General features: G+C 50.3%; 1 protein-coding gene across 3 annotated transcripts in view; it reads left to right on the forward strand.

The window, feature by feature from the left end:
• stpg2 (sperm-tail PG-rich repeat containing 2) overlaps window positions 1–24,665 on the forward strand; it is a 649,746-nt gene that overhangs the window by 169,128 nt on the left and 455,953 nt on the right. For all 3 annotated transcript variants that reach the window (XM_072495293.1, XM_072495294.1, XM_072495292.1), the window contains one exon: window positions 8,546–8,700. In XM_072495293.1, the coding sequence (XP_072351394.1) occupies window positions 8,546–8,700 (155 nt within the window). The remainder of the gene's footprint in view (window positions 1–8,545; window positions 8,701–24,665) is intronic.

The raw sequence follows: 24,665 nt of genomic DNA on the forward strand, positions 1-24,665 counted from the left end.
TTTCACTGTATACTAATACATGTGACAATAATAAATCAAATCAAATCAAATGTCATTGCCGCGCGATGTTGTGGAGGATGCAGCAGGCTGCAATTGTATAAGGTGTTAGTGAGGCCACACCTGGACTATTGTGTTCAGTTTTGGTCTCCTTACTTGAGAAAGGACGTACTGGCACTGGAGGGTGTGCAGAGGAGATTCACTAGGTTAATCCCAGAGCTGAAGGGGTTGGATTACGAGGAGAGGTTGAGTAGACTGGGACTGTACTCGTTGGAATTTAGAAGGATGAGGGGGGATCTTATAGAAACATATAAAATTACGAAGGGAATAGATAGGATAGATGCGGGCAGGTTGTTTCCACTGGCGGGTGAAAGCAGAACTAGGGGGCATAGCCTCAAAATAAGGGGAAGTAGAATTAGGACTGAGTTTAGGAGGAACTTCTTCACCCAAAGGGTTGTGAATCTATGGAATTCCTTGCCCAGTGAAGCAGTAGAGGCTCCTTCATTAAATGTTTTTAAGACAAAGATAGATAGTTTTTTGAAGAATAAAGGGATTAAGGGTTATGGTGTTCGGGCCGGAAAGTGGAGCTGAGTCCACAAAAGATCAGCCATGATCTCATTGAATGGCGGAGCAGGCTCGAGGGGCCAGATGGCCTACTCCTGCTCCTAGTTCTTATGTTCTTATGATGTAGGCTGCCCTCCTGGGGCAAGATTGGAGGGCCCCTCCAAAGCGGCCCAGGCACCTAAACTGTACCTTCGGGACGCCGATGCACTGCTCGATCATGGTCCTGGTCTCAGCTTGGGCGTCGTTGTCGTGGGCCTCCATGTTTGTCTGTGGCCTCCGGATAGGCATCATCAGCCACGACCGCAGCGGATAGCCCCTGTCCTCGACCTGTAGGGCGGCGGCTCTCCATCCTCACCGGCTGGCCCCTGCTCCTTTAGGGTCGGCTCCTCATCAACAGATGTATTCCGCAATTTAAAAAAGTTTTGATATTGGCATTCCAACATTTTGCGTTTTATGTTTCCTATAATTCAGTAGAAACCATCATATATACAGACCATAGTCGGGAGAGATTTAGAAATCGGAACACCAGGTTATTTAGATGGAGTTTGTTTCTACAACTGTTTAATTTGAAACTCATTCCTGGAAAAAGAAACATCATCGCTGATGGATTGTCACGAGTGTAAAAGGGACTATTGGGAACTTTGATTCTAAATACTTTGGGGAAGATTTCATGTTCATGCACTCTACCCTGGAACACCTAGCTAACAAAGACACCTATGTCAGACTCCTATTTATCGACTACAGCTCAGCCTTCAACACCATCATTCCTACGAAACTCATCTCCAAACTCCGTGGCCTTGGCCTCGGCTCCTCCCTCTGCGACTGGATCCTGAACTTTCTAACCCACAGACCACAATCAGTAAGAATAGGCTACAACGCCTCCTCCACGATCATCCTCAACACCAGTGTCTAACAAGGCTGTGTCCTCAGCCCCCTACTATACTCCTTATACACCTATGACTGTGTGGCCAAATTCCCCTCCAACTCGATTTTCAAATTTGCTGATGACACCACCGTAGTGGGTCGGATTTCAAACAATGACGAGACAGAGTACAGGAATGAGATAGAGAATCTGGTGAACTGGTGCGGCGACAATAATCTCTCCCTCAATGTCAACAAAATGAAGGAGATTGTCATCGACTTCAGGAAGTGTAGTGGAGAACATGCCCCTGTCTACATCAATGGGACCGAAGTAGAAAGGGTTGAGAGCTTCAAATTTTTAGGTGTACAGATCACCAACAGCCTGTCCTGGTCCCCCCGTGCTGACACTATAGTTAAGAAAGCCCACCAACGACTCTACTTTCTCAGAAGACTAAGGAAATTTGGCATGTCAGCTATGACCCTCACCAACTTCTACAGATGCGCCATAGAAAGCATTCTTTCTGGTTGTATCACAGCTTGGTATGGAGCCTGCTCTGCCCAAGACCGCAGGAAACTACAAAAGGTTGTTAATGTAGCCCAATCCATCAAGCAAACCAGCCTCCCTACCATTAACTCTATCTATAACTCCCGCTGCCTCAGAAAGGCAGCCAGCATAATTAAGGACCCCACGCACCCGGGCATACTCTCTTCCACCTTCTTCCGTCAGTAAAAAGATACCAAAGTTTGAGGTCACGTACCAACCGACTCAAGAACAGCTTCTCCCCTACTGCCATCAGATTTTTGAATGGACCTACCTCGTATTAAGTTGATCTTTTCTCTACACCTTGCTATAACTGTAACATTATATTCTGCAGTCTCTCCTTCCTTCCCTATGTACGGTATGCATTGTTTGTACAGCATGCAAGAAGCAATACTTTTCACTGTATACTAATACATGTGACAATAATAAATCAAATCAAATCAAATAATGGATGTTTTTAAATCTTTGTAACGTTCAGTAAGGTAGAACTGACAAAAAATGGTTGAGAAATGAAATTGTCTTTCGAATTAAGGGGTTTCTTTTGAAAAAAAGAGGGAAGGTGTTATGAATTGGGGAATATTAAGATCAAAAAAATAAAATTGGGTTAACATAAAAAGGGGAATTGATAAGGTGGGGGGGGGCTGATATGCGAATTAGCATACCGTGACTATTACAAATGTGACTAGAAGAAAACGATGGAATGTAGAAGAGGTAACTTCAAAGTGGAGAGATAAGGGAATTGACACCAGTATGCTAAAAGCCGGGTCCACAAGGTTGGTAACACCAAAGCGAAAGAACAATATTTCTATAGCGCAATAACTGGAGGAAGGGGCACAGTAGCAGCAGCTCCATTGACAGCCACATCCATCTGCAAAGAAAGACGCCCCTGAAAACGAAGTTATTGCTAAAAGGGCAGCTGGTTAAAATCCAAAATTCGAACCTATGAAAATTACCCCTTCGATGAAACTGAAGACAGTTTTCCCAAATGTGGACAAATAACCTGTGCATGGTAACTATCTGCTGGATTTAGCTCATAGAGTTTTATGATATTGGATGTTGTTTGGGAACAAGGTGCGTCTCAGAGTTCAGGAAACGTTGGTGGGTTGGGAGCAAAGGGATAACTTCTTCATGTACTACTGTGTGTATAGCCAGCAGTGTCATTAAGAGTACTGTTGTAGTGTATTATAGCCCTTCTTACCATGTGTTTTTCTTTTTAAGTTAATAAATATTCTCTATTGATTGATCATAGAATGACTGGACTATTCCTCCCTTGTTTGCATATCTTTTCTCACTCCATACTAAATTGAAAATATATACAGCTCAGAACCAGTGTTCCAAGTTACCCATCTGGGTTTGGGATACCCTCGCAATTAACATCTGCGAGGTTCTTAACAATATGTATTATTAAAATCTACCCTGGGGCACGGCTTAGGGTAAATCTGAACATATGATCGGGGCAGGTAACAACATGTAGGGTTTAGACACAACTCTGGCATGTAGGGAAGATGACCAAGTGTTTTGTCAAAGAAATAGGTTTTAAGAAGTATCTTACATGCAGAGAGAGAGGTAGAGAGGTGGAGGGGTTTGAATGTGGCGAGGTGGGTGGGGGGGAGAGAGAGAGGTGGGGAGGTTTAGAATTGGGGAGAGAGGTTTGGAGTTGGGGGAGAGAGGTGGAGAATGGTTTAGAGTTGGGGAAAGAGAGATAGAGAGTTGGAGAAGTTTGGGAGTCGGGGAGAGAGGTGGACACATTTAGAGTTGGGGGGATAGAGATGGAGAGTTGGAGGAGATTGGAGTTGGGGAAGAGAGAGGTAAAGAATTTGAAAGGTTAGGAGCTGGGAAGAGAGATTTGCCAATGGACACCCAGAATGTTCATCCTTACAGATTTACCACGGGAACTTTGCAATTAGAAAGTCAATAGGAACGACACGGTAGCACAGTGGTTTGCATTGCTCCCTCACAGCGCCAGGGACCCGGTTCGATTCACGCTTGGGTCACTGTCTGTGCAGAGTCGGCACGTTCTCCCTGTGTCTGTGTGGGTTTCCTCCGGGCGCTCCGGTTTCCTCCCACAGTCCAAAGATGTGCAGGTTAGGTGGATTGGCCATGATAAATTATAATCTTTATTTATAACCTTTCTTAATGCCACAAAATTACCCCTTAGTGTACAAAGATGTGCAGGTTAGGTGGGGTTGGAGGGATAGGGCGGGGCCACGGGCCGCGGTAGGGTGCCCTTTCAGAGGGTCGGGGCAGACTCGATGGGCCGAATGGCCTCCTTCTGCACTGTAAATTCTATGATTCTTCCATCAATTGATTGGATGATTCTTGCCAGGCAAATGGCCTTGCCCTATCTCTGATATTTTTATAACTAGTCAAAACAGAAGTTCAAACAATTTAAGAGAACAATGTTTCTCTGCCTCTATAATTTTACTCCCCAGTTTTGTTTGCTGCGGTTTCCTGGAATCCTGGAGGTCAATCCTGGAGGGATGACAATTCTACGCAGAAGACATTAGCAAGGTCCTATCCTAGGATACACAATCTGTTACAGTTAACGTGTGTTTTAGGCAGAAACGTTCTGTGTTGGCAGTAAATGAAATGGAACAGTGTAAGAATGCTGCTTTGTATTGTCAAGGATGTAGTTGTGCTGCCTGCTAGTGGATCACCTACCACTCAAACACCTGCTCAATTAGTAAGAGGTACTCATTTGAAGATGGCGCTGTTGGCATGGCGCCTTGCTGACCTTGGTGACCTGCGGATGGTGATCGCTGGTTTCTGATGTTCCTGGTTTTCTGGTTGGAGAATTGGGGGGCGCTGAAAATTGGCCCTGCACAACCTCTCTGCTCGATTCCCCGATCTGGGGCGGGATTCTCCGAGCCCGCGCCGGGCCGGAGAATCGCCGGGGGGGGGGGCATGCAATCCCAATCCCACGTGCCAATTGCGCCGGCGCGGTCGCCGAGGCGATTCTCTGCGCTCGACGGGCCGAGTTCGGCCGAGTCCCGCCGCCGTCATTTGCATATGGTCCTACCCAGCGGGACCGCGCCGTTACGGCTGCGGGGGCCGTCCTGGTGGGGGGCTGGGGGGAGCTGACACCGGGGAGAGGGGGCCTCCACGGTGGCCAGTCCCGCGATCGGGGGCTATCGATTGGCGGGCACGCTCATTCGAGGGGGGGCTATGTTCCTCCGCGCCGGGCCCCTGTAGGGCTCCGCCATATTTCCCGGGGGCCGGCGCGGGTCCGTGCATGCGCACCACGGGCGTAGCGCGTGCATGCGTGGATCTGCACCGGCTGTGTAGGGCCGTCCTTCGCCGCTGGAGCAGCGCACAGTACTCTGGCGCCGTTCTAGCTCCCGAGGGAGGGGAGAATGACTGGGACTGGAGGTCCGTTGACGCCGGCGTCGCCGCTTGGCCGGGATTTCGGAGAATCCCGGCCCAGAGCTCCCGACAAGCAAGTGACTTCATCGGCAGCGCAGTTTCCTAAAACCTATGCCCCGACTTCTTCAAAAACTAAATTTAAATCTACCCATGATTAATGTTCATTGACTAACCTGGGGAACAAATATTGAAATTAGTCGCACTTAAATGAAGATTCTAACTACATTGTCAAATCTTTGAAAACTCCCCAAGTGATGGCCCCTGCAGTCGATGAAAGGGATACTTTCCATTATGCTGCCATTTTTCATATCTCTTCTCTGTGACGTGTCATACAATAAAAATGGATTTTAGGAAAATCACTGACAGCAGAAGTGATAAAAAGATTATTAGAGCCGATGATTATCAGTCATTGATTTTGTTTTTTTATGTTAAATGCTTTCTTTCTCTGCAAAGTGCTGCACTCAAAGGTACTTACGTGACTTCTTTGATTGAGGAAGGGGAATATTGAGTTGTCAGCCTAATACTAGGATTAGTTTCATTCTCTCCTATTCACAAAAAAACAGGGAAATATGAAGGCCACGGTAAGATTATGTTTTCATTCTGCTGTTGTTCATTCAAAGTAGCTTCACCTGAATTATTCAATGATTTGCATTTTGAATATGTATCTATTTCAATCCCTGTTGCCTCTCCTATTTGAGTCCGAAGAACAAATGAGTTGATATTTTTCCACATTGAATTCCCAGAAATGGTGTGAGACAATTGGTGTCTTAGGCCGAATAACTAGAGTTTACTCTTCCGTATTTGGGTTAATTGGAAAACCTTGGAAATGTCATTTAGTGACGTCTTGCATGAAACTTTTTATTCCAACTCTGAAACAAAATGACATAGGAACAGGTGGAGGCCATTCAACCCCTCGAGCCTGTCCCACCATTCATAGAATCATAGAATTTACAGTACAGAAGGAGGCCATTTGGCCCATCGAGTCTGCACTGGCCCTTGGAAAGAGCACCCTACTTAAGCCTACACCTCCACCCTATCCCCGTAACCCAACCTAGCCTTTTGGACACTAAGGGCGATTTATCATGGCCAATCCACCTAACCTGCACCTCGTTGGATAGTGGGAGGAAACTGGAGCACCCGGAGGAAACCCACACAGACACAGGGAGGACGTGCAAACTCCACACAGACAGTCACCCGAGGCCCGAATTGAAGCTGGGATCCTGGAGCTGTGAGGCAACAGTGCTAACCACTGTGCCACTGCGTTACCCCACCATCCCCAATCCAGTGCCCACCATCCCCAATCCAGTGCCCACCATCCCCACCCAGTGCGTATCATCCCTAACCCATTCAATGAGATCATGGCTGATTTGTGCCCTAACTCCACATGGGCCTGCCTATATCTCTTAATATCTTTGCTGAACAAGCATTTATCTATCTCAGATTTAAAATTTACAACTGACCTAGCATCAATTGCCATTAGTGGGAGAGAATTCCAAACCTCTACCACCCTTTGAGTGAAGAAGTTCTTCCCAAAATCTCTCCTGAACGGTCGGGCCCTGATTTTTAGACTATGCCGCCTAGTTTTAGAATCTCCAACCAGTGGAAATAGTTTCTCTTTATCTACCCTACCTTTTCCTGTTAATATCGTGAAGACTTCAATCAAATCACCCTTAACCAACTAAATTCTAGCAAAAACAGGCCGTATTTGTGTAATCTCGCCTCGTAACTTAACCCCTGTAATCCAGGTTTCATTTCCCCCTCCAAAGCCAAAATATCCTTGCTAAGATGTGGTGCCCAGAGCTGCTCTCAGTAACATGGGTTGCTTATACTGGGCGCGATTTAACCTGCAAATATGGGGCGTGATTCTCCGACCCCCGCCGGGTCGGAGAATCGCCGGGGGCTGGCGTGAATCCCGCCCCTGCCGGTTGCCGAAATCTCCGGCACCGGATATTCGGCGGGGGCGGGCATCGCGCCGCGCCGGTTGGCGGGCCCGCCCCCCCCCCCCCCTCCCCGGCGATTCTCCGGCCCGGATGGGCCGAAATCCCGCTGCTGGAATGCCTGGCCCGCCGGCGTGGATTAAACCGCCTCTCTTACCGGCGGGACAAGGCGGCGCAGGCGGGCTCCGGGGTCCTGGGGGGGGTCGTGGGGCAATCTGGCCCCGGGGGGGTGCCCCCACGGTGGCCTGGCCCGCGATCGGGGCCCACCGATCCGCGGGCGGGCCTGTGCCGTGGGGGCACTCTTTTCCTTCCGCCTTCGCCACGGTCTCCACCATGTCGGAGGCGGAAGAGACCCCCTCCACTGCGCATGCGCGGGGATGCCATGAGCGGCCGCTGACGCTCCCGCGCATGCGCCGCACGGCAAAGTCAGTTTCGCGCCAGCTGGCGGGGCACCAAAGGCCTTTTCCGCCAGCTGGCGGGGCGGAAATCAGTCCGGCGCGGATCGAGCCCCTCAAGGTTAGGGCTCGGCCCCGCAAGATGCGGAGGATTCCGCACCTTTGGGGCGGCGCGATGCCGGACTGATTTGCGCCGTTTTTGGCGCCGGTCGGCGGACATCGCGCTGATTACGGAGAATTGCGCCCCAGAGTCCCGTTTTTGGGCGTGTATATGGGACTCAGTCGGGTTCTTTTGGCTTCGGCGAGGAACATCCCATCTCATTTCCGTGGCCTCGGGACCCCCCCACCCCCCACTGCCCCAACTTACCTCTTAGGGAGTTCCTAAGACCCCATCACCCCATCTCTCATCCCCGGGCCCAATCCTTGGCATGGGAAACCTGGCACCCGGGCACGGCCAGCCTGGCACACTGGTAGTGCCCTTCCAGTATGCAGTGCCACTCGGGAACCCTGGCAGTGCCACTCGGGAACCCTGGCACTAGCAGGCTGCCTGGGTGGCACTACCAATGTGCCAGGCCAGCAGTGCCGTGGTGCCAGTGGGAGAGCCAGGGTACCACCCCCCCCCTCCCCCCCCCCCCCCCAGGTGCCGTTACACCTGGTCCACGTTTGTGTGGACGGCACTAAACGCTGCCATGTTTTGAGGTCTCCCAGATGCAGGTGTTCCCGGGCCTCGGGAGAATCGGGCGCCGACATATTTAAATGAGGCCTCATGTCTTAAATCAGTAGTGACAACAATGTCTTAATGGATGCCCGCAGCTTGACTCCATATCTTGGTGGCAAACAGGGATTTCTCAAGTACATAGAGTGCCAAGTGTTTCTGATTTCAACAGGTCCAGGAAGCTACAACATCACGCACCACACTCTGGCTTGGGAAAGCCAAAGGAAAGCCAATTTAGAGAGTCCAATCGGAGGAGGATTTGGATCAACAGCTCCCCGTTTACATTCCACCGCCAGACAAAAGATGCCGGGCCCCGCTGATTATAAGGTATTGTCCCCTGTCGAATAACTTGTTGAAATGCTCAGTTTTTACAATTAGGCGGCATCTTCCAGTCTCGTCGACACCCCCCTTCACCCCCCCCACCCACCCGTGGCAGGTTCCCAGGCGGTGGGGCAGGCGAGCCATGCAAAAGCCCATTGATTTGGGCCGAACTGGAAGATCCCGCCAGTGGGCACTGCCATCCACAGTGGGATAATCCCATCTTTCAGGCATTACGGTAACACAGCGGCTTCACAGCTCCAGGGGCGCAAGTTCGATTCCCGGCTTGGGTCACTGGCTGTGCGGAGTCTGCACGTTCTTCCCGTGTCTGCGTGGGTTTCCTCCGGGTACTCCGGTTTCCCCCCACAGTCCAAAGACCTGCAGGTTAGGTGGTTTGACCATGATAAATTGCCCCTTGGTGTCAAAAAGGTTGGGTGGGGTTGCTGGGTTATGGGAATGGGGTGGAGGTGTGGGCCTAAGTGGGGTGCTCTTTCCTAAGGGCCGCTGCAGACTCGATGGGCCAAGTGGCCTCCTTCTGCAATGTAAATTCTGTGATTCTGTAAATACTCTCCACACAAAGTTAGCTTTAAACTGATCAATAGTAGTCTGGGTAATAACTCCATTTCTTAACATGGCGTACACTAAGTGTTCCTCAGTGTTTACACATTGTTTACAGTTTTATGTTTTTAATCATCTCTACGAGAGGGAGTTGGCTCTCCCCCATCCCAATCTTTGACCAGCGCTGTTTGAAAAAGGAATAATGAAAGAAGGAACTTGCATTTAAATAGCACCTTTCACCACTTCAAGACATACCAAAATGCTCCATAACCAATGAAATACCCTTTGAAGTGCAGCGACTGTTGTACTGTGGGAAACATAGCAGCAAATCCGTGCACGGTGTGGTAGTCACCACTAGCAGTATTATATATATTACGGTAAGACACGTATAGTAGAGATACATGGGTAAATCCCTGCCTGCTGGCTCCGCCCAGTAGGCGGGGTATAAATGTGTGCGCTCGCCGGTGCTGCAGCCATTCTGGTTCCAGCTGCAGGAGGCACAACATCTTTGCTCAATAAATTATTCCACTACTCTCGTCTTTGTGGTAATTGATAGTGCATCACACAGCAAGATCCCACCATCAGCAATCAGACAATGGCAGATGGTCTGTTTTACTTAGGAAGGTTGTTCAAGGAATAAATGATGGTCCGCGCACCAGGGGAACTTGATTCCTCATTATGGGATGACTTATTCACTCTTCGTGACTCTTCAGGATTCCCTGAGGCACACCACTCTTGATCTTGTTGCAGTATTACATCCCTCTGAATTCTGGCCCCTGAAGATTACCATGGATATCTTCAAAACCTTCAGCATGCATTTATAATCAGGTTATTAACACAGGCAATCTCTACAGTGCAGAAGGAGGCCATTTGGCCCATCAAGTCTGCACCGACCCTCTGAAGGAGCACCCTACATAGGCCCACACCAACGCCCTATCCCTATAACCCCATCCAACCTGCACATCGTTGGACTGTGGGAGGAACCCGGAGCACCCGGAGGAAACCCACCCATACACGGGGAGAACATTCAAACTCAGACAGTCAAGGCGGCACGGTGACAGAGTGGTTTGCAATGCTGCCTCACGGCGCTGAGGACCCGGGTTCGATCCTTTCCCTGGGTCACTGTCCGTGTGGAGTTTGCACATTCTCCCTGCGTTTGCGTGTGCCTCACCCCCACAAGCCAAAGATGTGCAGGGTAGGTGGATTGGCCACGTTAAATTGCCCTTAATTGGAAAAAAGTAATTGGGTACTCTAAATTAAAAAAAAAAACGTAAAATAAGAAAAAAATGAAACAAAACTCAGACCGTCACCCAAGGCCCGTGACCCATGCGGCACAGCCAACCCCCCCCAGAAAGCCCAACAATGTTTGAGTGCTTTTCTAGCCTCCTGCCCCCCCCATCAGCCATGGCACCCAGGCCCCTCTGGCAAATACTCGCACCAATTCGTGCCCGTGTGACCTCCGCCTGAAAGGGGTGGAGCATCGCGGAAGGGTGGAGCTTGAAGTGTCCAACCCGCTGATGAGATTTAAATCCATGCGAATGACTTGTTTTGCATTCACCCCAATGTCTTTGAATACCTTTAAGGCAGAAGTAGACAGATACTTGATGAAGAAATTCCTCCTCATCTCAGTCTGAAATGGCTGACCCCTCATCCTGAGAGTGTGACCTCCTGACTGTCCACTCAAGGGGAACATTGACGTATACATTGGTTGCTAATATCAGGCTCACACACACACAACTGTCCTCAAAAGTTGAGTAATTTTGCTCCGAGTGTGTAAGGATGGGAAGTGGAAGATTTCGCAATGCTGAGGTACCACAGAGTCACACAGTGCAGAGGAGGCCCTTTGGCCCTCCAAGTCTGCACTGGCACCTGAAAGCCACCTGTCTCACCTACCTAACCCCATTGGCCAGCACTTGGCCCATAGCCTTGAATGTTGTGACGTGCCCAAGTGCTCATCCAGGCACTTTTTAAAGGATGTGAGGCAACCCGCATCTCCCAGGCTGTGCGTTCCAGACCGTCCCCACCCTCTGGATAAAAACGTTTTTCCTCAAGTCCCCCCCGAAACTCCCACCCCTCACCTTGAACATGTGTCCCCTCGTAACTGAACCTTCAACTAAGGGGAACAGCTGTTCCCTATCCACCCTGTCCATGCCCCTCATAACCTTGTCCACCTCGATCAGGGCACCCCTCAGTCTTCTCTGCTCCAGAGAAACCAACCCAAGCCTATCCAACCTCTCTTCATAAACTTAAATGTCTCAGTTGACCTTGGGTAGGGTGCTCTTTCCAAGAGCCGGTGCAGACTCGATGGGCTGAATGGCCTCCTTCTGCTCTGTAAATTCTATGATGATCCCAGGCAACATCCTGGTGAATCTCCTCTGCACCCCCTCCAGTGCAATCACATCCTTTCTATAATGTGGCGACCAGAATTGCACACAGTGCTCCAGCTGTGGCCTCACCAAAGTTCTGTACAACTCCAACATGACCTCCCTGCTTTTGTAATCTGTGCCTCGATTGATAAAGGCAAGTATCCCATATGCCCTTTTCACCACCCTATTAACCTGCTCCTCTGCCTTCAGAGATCTATGGACAAGCCCGCCAAGGTCCCTCTGTTCCTCAGAACTTCTAGTGTCAGACCATTCGTTGAATACTTCCTTGTTAAAATTCTCCTTCCAAAGTGTATCTCCTCACACTTTTCAGGGTTAAATGCCATTTGCCACTTATCTGCCCATTTGGCCATCCCGTCTATATCTTCCTGTTACCCAAGACACTCAATCTCACTGTTAATCACGCTGCCAATCTTTGTGGAAAAGACCATAAGATTTAGGAGCAGAATTATGCCATTCGGCCCATCGAGTGTGCTCCGCCATTCAATCATGGCTGATATGATGTTCATCCCCATTCTCCTGCCTTCACCCCACAACCCCATGATCCCCTTATTAATCAAGAACCTATTTATCTCTGTCTTAAAGACACTCAGTGATTTCGCCTCCACAGCCTTCTGCGGCAATGAGTTCCACAGATTCTCCACCCTCTGGCTGAAGAAATTCCTCCTCATCTCTGTTTTAACGGATCGTCTATTTAGTCTGAGATTGTGTCCTCTGCTTCTAGTTTCTCCTACCAGTGGAAACGTCCTCTCCATGTTCACTTTATCTAGGTCTCTCAGTATTCTGTAAGTGTCATCTGCAAACCTACTGACCCTACCCCCCCCCCCCCCCCCCCCCCATATCTATGTCGTTTGTGTAAATGACAAACGATAGGGGACCCAGCACAGATCCCTGTGTACACCACTAGTCACTGGCTTCCAGTCGCTAAAGCAGACGTCTGTCATCACCCCCTGTCTCCTACCGCTAAGCCAATTTTGAATCCACTGTACCAAATTACCCTGTATCTCATCCTTATCTTCTTTATCAGTCTCTCATGTGGGACCTTGTCAAAGGCTTTGCTGAAATCCATGTAAACTACATCAACTGCACTACCCTCACCTATACACCTGGTCACATGCTCACAAAATTCAATCCAATTTGTTAGGCATTGCCTCCCTCTAACACAGCCATGCTGCATGTCTATCCCTGATCAAACCTTGCCTCTCCAAGTGGAGATTGATTCTTTCCTTCAGAATTCTCTCCAATAGTTTCCCTATCACTGACTGAAGCTCACTGGTCTATAATATTTGTTTTGTCTCTACAACCTTTTTTAAATGGTGGGACCACATTAGCTGTTCTCCAGTCCTCTGGCACCTCCACCTTAAAATTTGGGTCAGCGCCTTTCTGGGGCTGGAACCGTAGAATGGTTTCAGCATAGATGGTGGTTATCCAACCTGTCGAGCTCGAGCTGGCTGACCGGAGGGGCAATTTAATAATCCCACTCCTCTTTTCCCACAGCAAATTTTTCCCCCTCCAGACGCTGACCCAATTCCCTTTGGAAAGTCGGGATTGAATCTGCCTCCACCCTCCTCTCAGGCAGTGCCTTCCAGACTGCACCTACTCCCTGTGTAAAAAAGATTGTCCTCATCTTGCCATTAGTTGTTTTGTCAATTTACTGTTTGCTGAGTCGGTGGCCTTGACCCTTCCACTAATGGGATCAGTTTCTTTGATTGATTCTGCCTCAAGCCCTCATGGTTATTACCCTGCATTTGTTCATGCGACATGGGCGTCTCCTCATCCCTAATTGCCCTTGAGGGGCCAGTCAAGAGTCAACCACATCGCTGAGGGTCTGGAGTCTGGAGTCACATGTAGGCCAGACCAGGTAATGAGGACAGATTTCCTTCCCTGAAGGACATTAGTGAACCAGATGGGTTTTTAACAACAATCGACAGTGGTTTCACGGTCATCGTTAGACTTTTAATTCCAGATTTTTATTGAATTTAAATTTCACCGTCGGCAGTGACGGGATTCAAACCTGGATCCCCAGAGCATTACTCTGGGTCTCGGGTTTACTCGTCCAGCGACAATACCCACTACGGCACCAGTAGTCCCCTAAAGTGTTTCTGCAGCCCTCCTGGGAGTCTCCCATTGCGACTGAATTCTGAGTGGAGCAGCTGCAGGGGTAGGAATGTCACGACCTGCCCAGCGGCATTGTGTTTGAGCGATTAGTGCCTCAATGTTGGACATGCTGGCTTGGGAGAGGATGCTGCCATTCCCGCCGCCTGGGTTTGGAGGATCTTATGAAGGCTCTGATGTTGGCACCTCTCCGGTGCCTTGAGGTGACTGCTATAGGTTGTGCGAGTCTCCAAACCGTATGGAGTGCAGGGGTCGCTGCTGCCTGGTAACCATGACATTAATCTTGTGTTTGAGATGCTCGTCCTTGAGTACTCTTTTTTTAACGGCAAACCAAATACTGAGCTGCTACAATGGAGGTGATGATGAATTTTGTTGTCCATGTCTGTCTTTGTCGAGAAGGGTCCTCCAACTTGTGAAAAAAGTCCCCGTTTTCCAGGATCTTGTCTTTGATCTTAATCAGTGGTAGGATGTTTCGTGCTGAGGGAGCCGGTTGGTAGGGGACCTTAGTTTTCCGGGTGTTTAACAAGAGGCCCACTTTCTCACATGCTTCACGGAGGAGTCGACAATGGGCTGGAGCACATCCCGCAGAGTGAGTGCGCGCACAAGAATTTGCGTACTGAAACTCTGTGACTGAGATTGGAGTGGATTTGCTTTGGATTGAAGGTGGGGTATGTTAAACAGTTGAACTGAGGGAGTGCAGTACTATTGGTGATCCAGTCCCTTGGACAAGATGTCAATCTGAGGCCTAGTCAGGTAGGCGTAGAAGATTCCACAGCACATTTTCGAAGAAGAACGAGGAAGTTCTTCATGGTCTCCTGGCTATATTTATCCCGTGATCATAATTCCGACAATAGATTTTTTTTTGCTCATTATCAATTTGCCACTTGTGGAAGTTAGCTTTGTGCAAACTGGCTGCTGCTTTCCCTACCTTACAACAGTGACTACACTCCAAAAGTACTTAATTGGCTGTAAAGTGCTTTGACGAGTTGTGAAAGGCATTATATAAATGTAAATTTTTCTTTTTATGGAGTCGTTTTTTTACTAACATGATAACTGATTTCCTTTGGATTTTTACCTCCGTGAAGTTACATCTAAAATGAAATGCTTGTCAAATGGAGCTATTACATTTTTTCAGCTAATGTTAAACTGGGTGACTGGAATATTATGAAAAATGAAGGGCAGACATTTTACTTTCCTTTACTAGCAGAAGTTGCAAAAAACCAAGTATGTCATCATTTTTGGAGTTAATTAATATCTGCTAGTTGTCTGGTATTTTATGACAGCCTCTTAATCCTAAGTTTCTGAAGTGCCAATTGCAACTAGTTATTAGATGCTTTTATATTTGGGGGAATGACTGCTAGCTGGCGGGTATTTAATAATAACTGAGGAACTACACTTTCTCTGGCCTTCAGATAATAGAAATCTAGGCCAATTTGTAATGCAGCTTTTGTGAGTCTTGATTGCGCAATGCCGCAGAACTTTGGGCTATGATGTGATTAGGGAGGGCCCTGTTTTAGTGTGTGAATATTTGCTGGTGTGCAATGTGGTAAACCACTGTCACACCTGTATTAGGTGATGTAAGGTAGGACCTGAGCTACAGGTTCGCCGGTAGCCCCTGCCTGCTGGCTCCGCCCAGTAGGCAGAGTATAAATATGCATGTCCTCCATTCAGCAGTAATTTCACCCGCTGCTGTGGGAGGCCACACATCTTAGAGCAATAAAGCCTCAGTTGTATCCCACTCTCGTCTTTGTTCAATTGATCGTGCATCAGGCAACTGAAGGCATCACCCATAATCTTCTTGTAATTTTAACTCGCAACCTGGGTTGCAGAAAAGAGGCCAACAAAAAAGGAGACCGAAGTTCAGGTTTTAGCTCCGCTGTTGACCCGTTGAGTGACGATATTGGTTCTGCACAGGTGCCGAAGGATTCCCTTAAATTGACAATTTCACTGGCATACCTTTATCAGCCTGGAAACCATTGTGTGTGAGCCTATCTATATTAGTCTGCACTATTGAGATGTTGAACTGAAAGTGCGACGAGGAAATGTTTATTTAAATAAAGAAAGGGGCTCGAGTGATTCAGTGACAAAAATCAGATTTGTGGATACGGGAGAATCAATGGCAGGACAGATGTGAGGCAATATTTAACAGACAATTAATGGTTGCAGTTGACTGGTGGTTGATCTATGACACCCCTGTGGGGAAACTAATCAATGAAGAAAGTGTACACTGTAGTCAAAGAGGTAATGGTGCGCACTGCCCTCCAAAAACTCTGGAGGATGTAATGTTGCCGCTGTGGATCAACACCTACATTAAACACGAGGTACTTTAGGCTAATGCACTTTTTATGGAAATAAAGCCATGATTCACTCTTAAGTGTCCTAATGCACCATGTGGAGAAAGTTACTGGCCATCATAATATTGATAAATGTGACTGGATGGAAACTGTGTGGAACATCATGCTCATTATGGAATGATGCAAATGTGATTTGTCGAAATCAGTAACCTCAGCTCAGAGCTCACGGTTACACAAACTCTGTCTTTATTGGCAAGATTTTGATCTCCAAAATCTAAAATTCATGCAGCTTAATGAGAGAACATACAGTGCAGAAGGAGGCCATTCGGCCCATCGAGTCTGCACCGACTCTATCTCCCTAACCCACCTTATCCCCATAACCCAATAACCCCTCCTAACCTTTTTGAACTCTAAGGGCAATTTATCATGGCCAATACACCTAACCTGAACGTCTTTGGACTGTGGGAGGAAACCGGAGCACCCGGAGGAAACCCACGCAGACACGGGGAGAACGTGCAGACTCCGCACAGACAGTGACCCAAGCCGGAATCGAACCTGGGACCCTGGAGCTGTGAAGCCACAGTGCTATCCACTTGTGCTACCGTGCTGCTCTTACTGTGAGAGGAATGGTGTAGTAATTAGCACCGCACAACGTGATCCCCCAATATTTGGTAAAGTTACTGTGCTCCTGAATTGCCTGGGATTCAGGAGGACTGAGGGTTTGGGAGATGTCCAGGAGAATCGGAGTGGGGAGGGGGTGGGGGGGGGGGGGGGGGGGGTGGGGGGGGGGGGTCAGTTTCCCCCCACACTCAAATTCCTGGTTACAGTTTGTGGTAGTATGTATTGGGGGTCATGTGGGACTGGAAGCCCTAATGTCATTGGCTGACAGATCCCGGGTCCTGGTTGGCCGTTGACCTCAAGCTCCGCCCTGAAGGCGGAGTATAAGAAGCCGGAGTCTTCCCCCGCAGGCCAGTTTACTATCGAGCTGCGGGGGAACAGACACGCTTAATAAATTGTAGCGCACAAAGCCTCATCGACTTCACTCTATTCGTCTCGTGGAGTCTTTGTGCGCTACAGTTTTTTACCCATCTCCTCTTGTCCTAAAACTGAGTAGCTTGCGTCCTGCCCATTTGAGGGAGCATTATGAGCCAACAATGTTAATACGCTGGACGTGTCCACCTGGTGAAGGAAGAATCAGGAGCCAGTCTGTCTTCAACATAGGATTATTCACATACTCAATATAACGTAAGTGCAGCCTACCTCTCCCTTCCACTACAGATGGAAACTGGTTCTGAAAGATGTGCCCGAACCCTTCCCCAATTAGTGTCACCTTCTCTTAATCACAACTGAAGCATACACTCAATTATCCCAGCATTTGCACAAACAACAATGTGAAAAACTGAAGTCACGTTTTCTTTTCATTCATCCATGGGACGTGTGTGTCGCAGGCTGGGCCAGCGTTTATTGGCCATCCCTAATTGCTCTTTAATCGAGTAGCTTCCTTTTGTAAGGGGCAACGAAAGGAGTCCACACCGGGTTGCGGAGATAAACAAAACTTATTTGATTCAACACGTTAACTATTATGTACGGTGCCAGTAGTTCCCCACTGGGTCTTCCCGAGTTGGTGCATGACTAGCCGACTCTATTTATACAAAGGGCGGGATTCTTTGTCGGTGCCCGTCCAGCGTCCGAATTCCCGCCCGGGGTCTGCGTCCCACCCGTGGCGATCCTGCGCTGGGCGCGGCCGAAGGACCCGAAAGGCACAGGAACTGTGTTAAGGGTCCCTGGCCCCCTTATCCTGCGAGCTCCACGGGGTAGTGTATCGTCCCCACCCCGTGAGACCCGTGCGGGGTATAACACTTCCCTCGCTTGAAGGAACCAGTTAAGATTTGGGAGCACTGCGGGGTTAGGGCACGGTCTTTGAGATTTCGGTGTTTGCCCGCTGTGCAGTCGTGGACAGAGAGAAATCCTCCCCCTGACTGACTAGAAGCACCATTGGTGTTCGCTCTGTTGTCGCTCGATTTACCAGAACGTTTATGGTGCAAAGCCACCCGAACGTGCAGAAATTGAACAATTGAAGGCGAGGGATGTGGAAACTCCTAGCTCAATTCTAATTGGTAGAGTTATAGAATCATAGATTAGGATAGCACAGAAGGAGACATCCGGCCGATAGGCCCACACTATCCTTTGCAATCACCTTAAACTTTGCCTTTGGTTCTTGCTAAATTCAGCCACCGGAAGCAGTTTCACTTCATTTGCTTCAAACTCTTCATGATTTTCAACAGTTCCATCAAATCTCCTCTTAGCTCCTACTGTGTTTCAAATGACATGAAAGTGCTTTAACACGAGGGACTGGACTTCCGGTGGCGTGGCCGAGCAGGGCGGCCGCAACAACAAGAGCTCCCGCCGGTGGCAGCGATTCGCGGAAATCCCCGAGTCCCCATGCACTCCCCGACTATTGTCGGCCTTTGAGGCCGTCGTGAGCAGCCAGCAGCGCCGGTTTAAAAACCGGCGAAGAACCCCGCGCGGGTGTCGGGCGGCGGGGGCTGAGGCGCTGGGCCCGGCGCGGCAGGTCAGAGCAGCGGGGGCGGAGCGACGAGGAGGCCGAGGTGGCAGACCCGAGGCCAGGGCACCATGTAGGGAGGGTGCTCCACGTCGGATGGCTCCCACCTAGGAGGAAGAAAGAAGGCTGAAGCCTGATCCCAGGGGAGCTCTGGGTGAATGCAGAGGAGAAAAAGAAAGTTTAAGGAAGTTTGGTGAAAGTTTTTTTTGTCAAAAAACGAATGTCAGATTGATGAAGGACAGGAGGGTGAAGGGGGAGAGAGGAGAAAAGAAAGAAGATAAAAAACAATAAGCCACTAAAGGATGCGAAGAGCAGCGTCGAAGAAAGGAGGAAATGCGGGTTCGCCGCCGAAGGAGAAGACGAGCAAAAGTGTTGACAGGATGGCAGAAGCCGAGCTGCAAGGCGGGGCCGCACTACTTACGGTGGAGAAGATGACCGAGGTGATGGCGGTGGAGCTGGAAAAACATTTGGTGAGGCACATGGAGGCCTTGAGGAAGGAGACGGCGGTCGTGTTGAGGTCATGGGTGGAGGAGACAATCGGCCCGATGAAGGTGGAGGTGGCAAAGGCATCGGCCGAGGTGAGAGAGCAGGGCGAGAAGATGAAGGAGGTGGAGGAGGCCGTGACACGACACAGCGACCAGGTCACCTCGATGGGGGACGAGCTGCGGAGGGTGGTGGAGGTTAACAGAGGAATCCGAGCAAAGCTGGAAGGCTTGGAAAACCGCTCAAGGCGGCACAATTTGAGAATTGTGGGCTTGCCCGAAGGGACAGAGGGCCCAAGGCCAATGCAATACTTCGCTAAGAAGTTGGCGGAGCTGATGGGGGAGGGTGAAAGCCCCACCCTGTACAAGCTAGACCGAGCTCATCGGTCATTAAGGCCGAAGCCCAAAGTGAATGAGCCGCCAAGTGCAGTAATGACCTGCTTCCATAAGTTTTGCATGAAGGAGAAGGTATTAAGCTGGGCGAAGCAGGAGCGTGAGGTGCTGGGGATGGTACTGCGGTTCGGATCGACCAGGACTTGACGGTGGAGTTGGCAAAAAGACGAGCGGCGTTTGGGCGAGTGAAGGCGGCTTTGTACAAGAAGGGGATACGATTTGGTGTGGTGTACCCGGCGAAGTTGAGAGTAACATATAACGCCAAAGACTTTTATTTTGAGACAGCGGAGGCGGCTGAGGTGTTCATGAGGGCAGAAGGCTTGGGACAGACATGAAGAGCGGAACTGGAAGAGAGACTGTGGACTGTGTTTGAGCGGCTGGAAAATGTACAAATGTTACAACTTTCTTTTTACTGATTTGTATTGAAATTTACTTCTCTTTGCATTGTTACAGAGTTCAAGTTAATGGCGTTCTGTGTTGCGACGGTTAAATGTTATGTTAGTGATTGTAGGGGTTGGATTGTTGGGTTTGTTTTGCAGTTTCTTTCTCTGGGACTGGGTGGAAGGGGGCGAGAGGTCTTGGCGGGGGGAGCCACCTGCGCTAGCTAACTAAAGTCAGTTAGTGATCGGGGTTGTGGTGAGAGGAGGGCTGCGGACGTTGGAGCCTGGATAGCAGGCTTCAATGGGCCTACGAGGCGAGCAAGAGGGGGTGGAGGGATGGATGTTGGGGGTTGTTTTTGTAGGGGGGTTTTTTGGGAGGGGGGAAGGGGTTCGATGTTAACAATGGACAGGGGCGGTCAGGCTTATGGGGCAGGGCCCAGTGGTATGGTGATGGTGGGTAAGAAAGGTGGAGGGGGGGGTGAGAGACCCCCAGTCAGGATAGTCACGTGGAACGTGAGAGGGCTAGGAGGTCCGGTCAAGAGGTCAAGGGTGCTTGCACATCTTAAAAGTTTGAAAGCCGATGTAGCAATGCTGCAGGAGACTCACTTGAGGGTGAAGGACCAGGTGAGACTTAAAAAGGGCTGGGTTAGCCAAGTGTTTCACTCCGGATTTGATGGAAGGGCTCGAGGGGTAACAGTATTGGTCAGCAAAAGGGTACGCTTCCAGATGGAGAAGGTGGTGGCAGATCAGGGGGGTAGATATGTGATTGTGGCAGGGGCGCTGGAGGGGAGATTAAGTGTATATGGTCCCAATTGGGACGATGTGGGTTTTGCGAGGAAGGTATTTGGGGCTATCCCCGACTTGGACACGCATGAGCTGATTGTGGGGGGGGACTGGAACTTGGTGCAGGAGCCAAGGTTGGACAGATCACGGCCGCGCTCGCTGGTCCCATCGGGGGGGCGATGGCGCTGGCTGGGCTAATGGTGGAAATGGGAGGGGTGGACCCTTGGAGGTTCCTGCACCCAAGGGAACGGGAGTACTCATTTTTCTTAGCGGTCCATAAGGTACACTCGCGGATCGACTTTTTTGTGGTGGGGAAGGCTTTGCTGGCTGGAGTCAAGGGGTCGGGATACTCTGCAATTGCAGTGTCAGATCACGCTCCACATTGGGTGGATATGGTGCTAGAGAAGGGGGCAGCGCAGAGACAGGGGTGGAAACAGGATGTGGGGCTTTTGGGGAACCAAGTGTTCTGTGAGAAAATTGAAAAGGTAATTAAGGAATATGTAGGTTTCAATTGTACGGGTGAGTTGTCGAAGGCAGTCGTCTGGGAGGCTCTAAAGGCGGTGGTGAGGGGTGAGGTAATTTTATTTAAGGCCAGGGTGGACAAAGAGGAGAGGTTGGAGCGGCAGAGGGTAATAGATGAGATGTTGGAGGTAGATAGGAGTTATGCAGAGGATGGAGACCCGGCGAAGCTGGAAAAGAGGAAGGAACTACAGGTGAGCTTCGACCGACTGTCCACCAGGAAGGCGGTGCGCCAACTGAGATGAGCAAGGGATGCAGTTTATGAACATGGAGATAAGGCGGGGTATGTTAGCAGGTCAGCTCCGGAGGGAGGCAGCGGCAAGGGAAATTCTTCAGCTGAAGGATAGGGCAGGGAAGTTGGTGGTGGCTCCAGTGCTGATTAACAAGGTTTTTGAGGAGTTTTATGAGAGGTTGTACAAGTCAGAACCACTCGGGGGAGACCGCGAGATGCAGGAATTTCTAGATGGGTTGGAGTACCTGAGGTTAGGGGAGGGGGACAGGGCTACATTAGAAGGAGCAATAGTGGAGCAGGAGATAAAGGATGCGATTGGGAGGATGCAGTCGGGGAAGGTGGCAGGGCCGGATGGGTTTCCGGTGGAATATTATAAAAAATTTAAGGATAGGTTGGCACCCCTGATGGTGGGGATGTTTGAGGAGGCGATAGGGAAGGGGGTGTTGCCGCAAACCTAGGGGCAGGCATCGATTTCACTGTTGCTAAAAAAAGATACGGATCCGACGGAGTGTGGGTCGTATCGGCCCATATCACTTCTGAATGTGGACGTAAAAGTGTTGACGAAGGTACTGGCGGGTAGGCGGGAGGAGTGCCTCCTGAAGGTGATAGGGGAGGAGCAGACGGGGTTCGTGAAAGGGAGACAGCTGTTTTCGAACATTAGGAGGGTTTTGAACGTTGTTATGGCACCGGCGGAAAGAAAGGAAACAGAGGTAGTTGTGGCATTGGACGCCGAGAAGGCGTTTGATCGGGTAGAATGGGGGTACCTGATGGCAGTGCTGGAGCGGTTTGGGATTGGACCAAGGTTTGTTAACTGGGTAAAGCTATTATATAAGGAGCCGAAGGCAAGTGTCTGCACAAATAATATCAGTTCCAGATACTTTTCTCTCCACGTGGGACGAGACAGGGATGTCCTATGTCCCCCCTGCTGTTTGCACTTGCGATTGAGCCGCTGGCCATCGCATTGAGAAGTTCGGGAGCATGGAAAGGAATAGTGCAGGGGGGGGATAGAGCATAGGGTGTCCTTATATGCCGACAACTTGCTGCTGTATGTGTCGGAACCGAGTGCGCGATAGGAGGAATATTGGAGCTACTGCGGGTATTTGGGTCTTTCTCGGGGTACAAGTTGAACCTGGACAAGAGTGAGTACTTAGTGGTGTCTCGGCCGGGGGTAGGTGCAGGGGTGGGGGGGCTGCCATTCCGTAGGGCAGGGACTCATTTTAGGTATCTGGGGGTGCAGGTTGCCCGGGAGTGGGGGAGGCTTCGCAGGTACAACATCACTAGTTTGGTGGGGAGTGTGAAAGCCGATCTGGCAAGGTGGGACAGCCTTCCTCTGTCACTGGCGGGTCGGGTACAGGCGGTTAAAATGAACGTGTTGCCGCGATTCCTGTTTATTTTTCAATGCCTACCGATTTTCCTGCCAAAGTCTTTTTTCAGGGAGATTGAGGGAAGGATGACCTCATTCATATGTGGAGGGAAGGTGGCCAGAGTGAGAAAGGTGCTGCTACAGAGGGGAAGGCAGGCAGGGGGTTTGGGTCTCCCGAACCTGTTGTACTACTACTGGGCGGCGAACGTGGAGAAGGTGCGGAGCTGGGTCAGAGGGGTGGATTCTCAGTGGGTCAGAATGGAGGAGAGTTTGTGCAGGGGGTCGGGGCTGAAGGCACTAGCAACAGCGCCGCTCCCGATAGCTCCGGGAAATATTCAGGGAGTCCGGTAATAATAGCTTCATTGAAAATCTGGAGGCAGTTTCGCCAACACTTCGGGTTGGGTTTAGGGTCAAGGGAAATGCCGATTCGGGGGAACCACAGATTTGAGCCAGGGAGGTGGGATGGAAGTTTTCGGAAATGGGAAGAGAAGGGGATTAAGACGCTAAAAGATATGTTTCTTCGGGGTCGGTTTGCAGGATTGGGGGAGCTGGAAGCGAAGTATGGGCTAGAGCAGGGAGAAGAGTTTAGGTACATGCAGGTTCGGGATTTTGCCAGGAAGGAGTTACAGAGCTTCCCAGAGGAAGCGGCCTCCACATTGCTGGAGGGGGTGCTGACGACAAGGGGACTGGAGAAGGGGGCAGTGTCACCGGTGTACGGAGCTATTCTGGAAGAGGATAAGGCACCACTGGAAGGGATCAAAGCAAAGTGGGAGGAAGAGCTGGGAGAGGTTATAGAGGAGGGGGGTCTGGTGTGAGGTGCTCCGGAGAATGAATGCCTCCACCACATGTGCGAGGTTGGAGCTGATACAGCTGAAGGTGGTATATAGAGCGCACCTCACGAGGGCGAGGGTGAGCCAATTTTCTGAAGGAGTAGAGGATGTGCTAATCATGTTTTGGTCCTGTCCAAAGCTAGGGGAGTACTGAAAGTAGGTGTCTCGGGTAATTTCCAAGGTGGTGCGTGTGAAACTGGACCCGGGTCCCCAGGAGGCCATATTCGGGGTGTCGGACCAGCCAGGGTTGGAAACGGGTGCGGAGGCAGATATCATAGCCTTCGCCTCGTTGATCGCCCAAAGGCGGATCCTGCTGGGATGGAGAGCAGCCTCTCCACCCAGTGCCCTGGCGTGGCGGGGGGACCTGTTGGAATACTTGACCCTTGAGATGGTTAAGTTCGAATTGAGGGGAAGCTTGGAGGGGTTCTACAAGTCATGGGCACTATTTATTAGACACTTTCAAGAACTGGATAACATCGAACATTAGTTGGGGGGGGGGTGGGGGTGGGGGTGGGGGGGGGGGGTGCAGCAGAGGGGGGCTGTGTAGATTAATGGTGACTCTGGGTAATCCCTGATTCCTTTTTGTCATTTGTTTATGTAAACATGCGGGCTGAGGTTTGGGGGTTGGTGGGCGGATGGGATCATTGTTATTATGGGGACTGACATTTCTGTTGCTGATTATTGTCTGTTGTTGATGGGTGTAAATGCGGGAGAAAATGTGAAGTTTATGGGGCTTCTTGTTCCACCAGCCGCCAACCCCCCCCCCCCCCCCCCCCCCCCCCCCCCCCCACCCCCCCCCCCCCCCCACCCTATTAAAAAGTCTTGGGGCGGCCTGTCTGTGAACAAGCATTTGATGGGGAGTTAAATGGTCAAGGGCCACCTGGGGAGGAAGACCCACCTGAGGGGGCAGTTGGATTGGCCAGAGGTTCTGTCGTCCCAGCCGCACCAGCGTCACATGGTGGCCCAAAGAAGAGGAGGTTATGGAAGCAGACGTCTGGTAAGTCCGGGGAGGGCGGTACGGCGGCGCAGTGGTTAGCACTGCGGCCTCACGCCGCCGAGGTCCCAGGTTCGATCCCGG

The sequence above is a fragment of the Scyliorhinus torazame genome, chromosome 3 (assembly GCF_047496885.1).
Source record: "Scyliorhinus torazame isolate Kashiwa2021f chromosome 3, sScyTor2.1, whole genome shotgun sequence".
Lineage (NCBI taxonomy): Eukaryota > Metazoa > Chordata > Chondrichthyes > Carcharhiniformes > Scyliorhinidae > Scyliorhinus > Scyliorhinus torazame.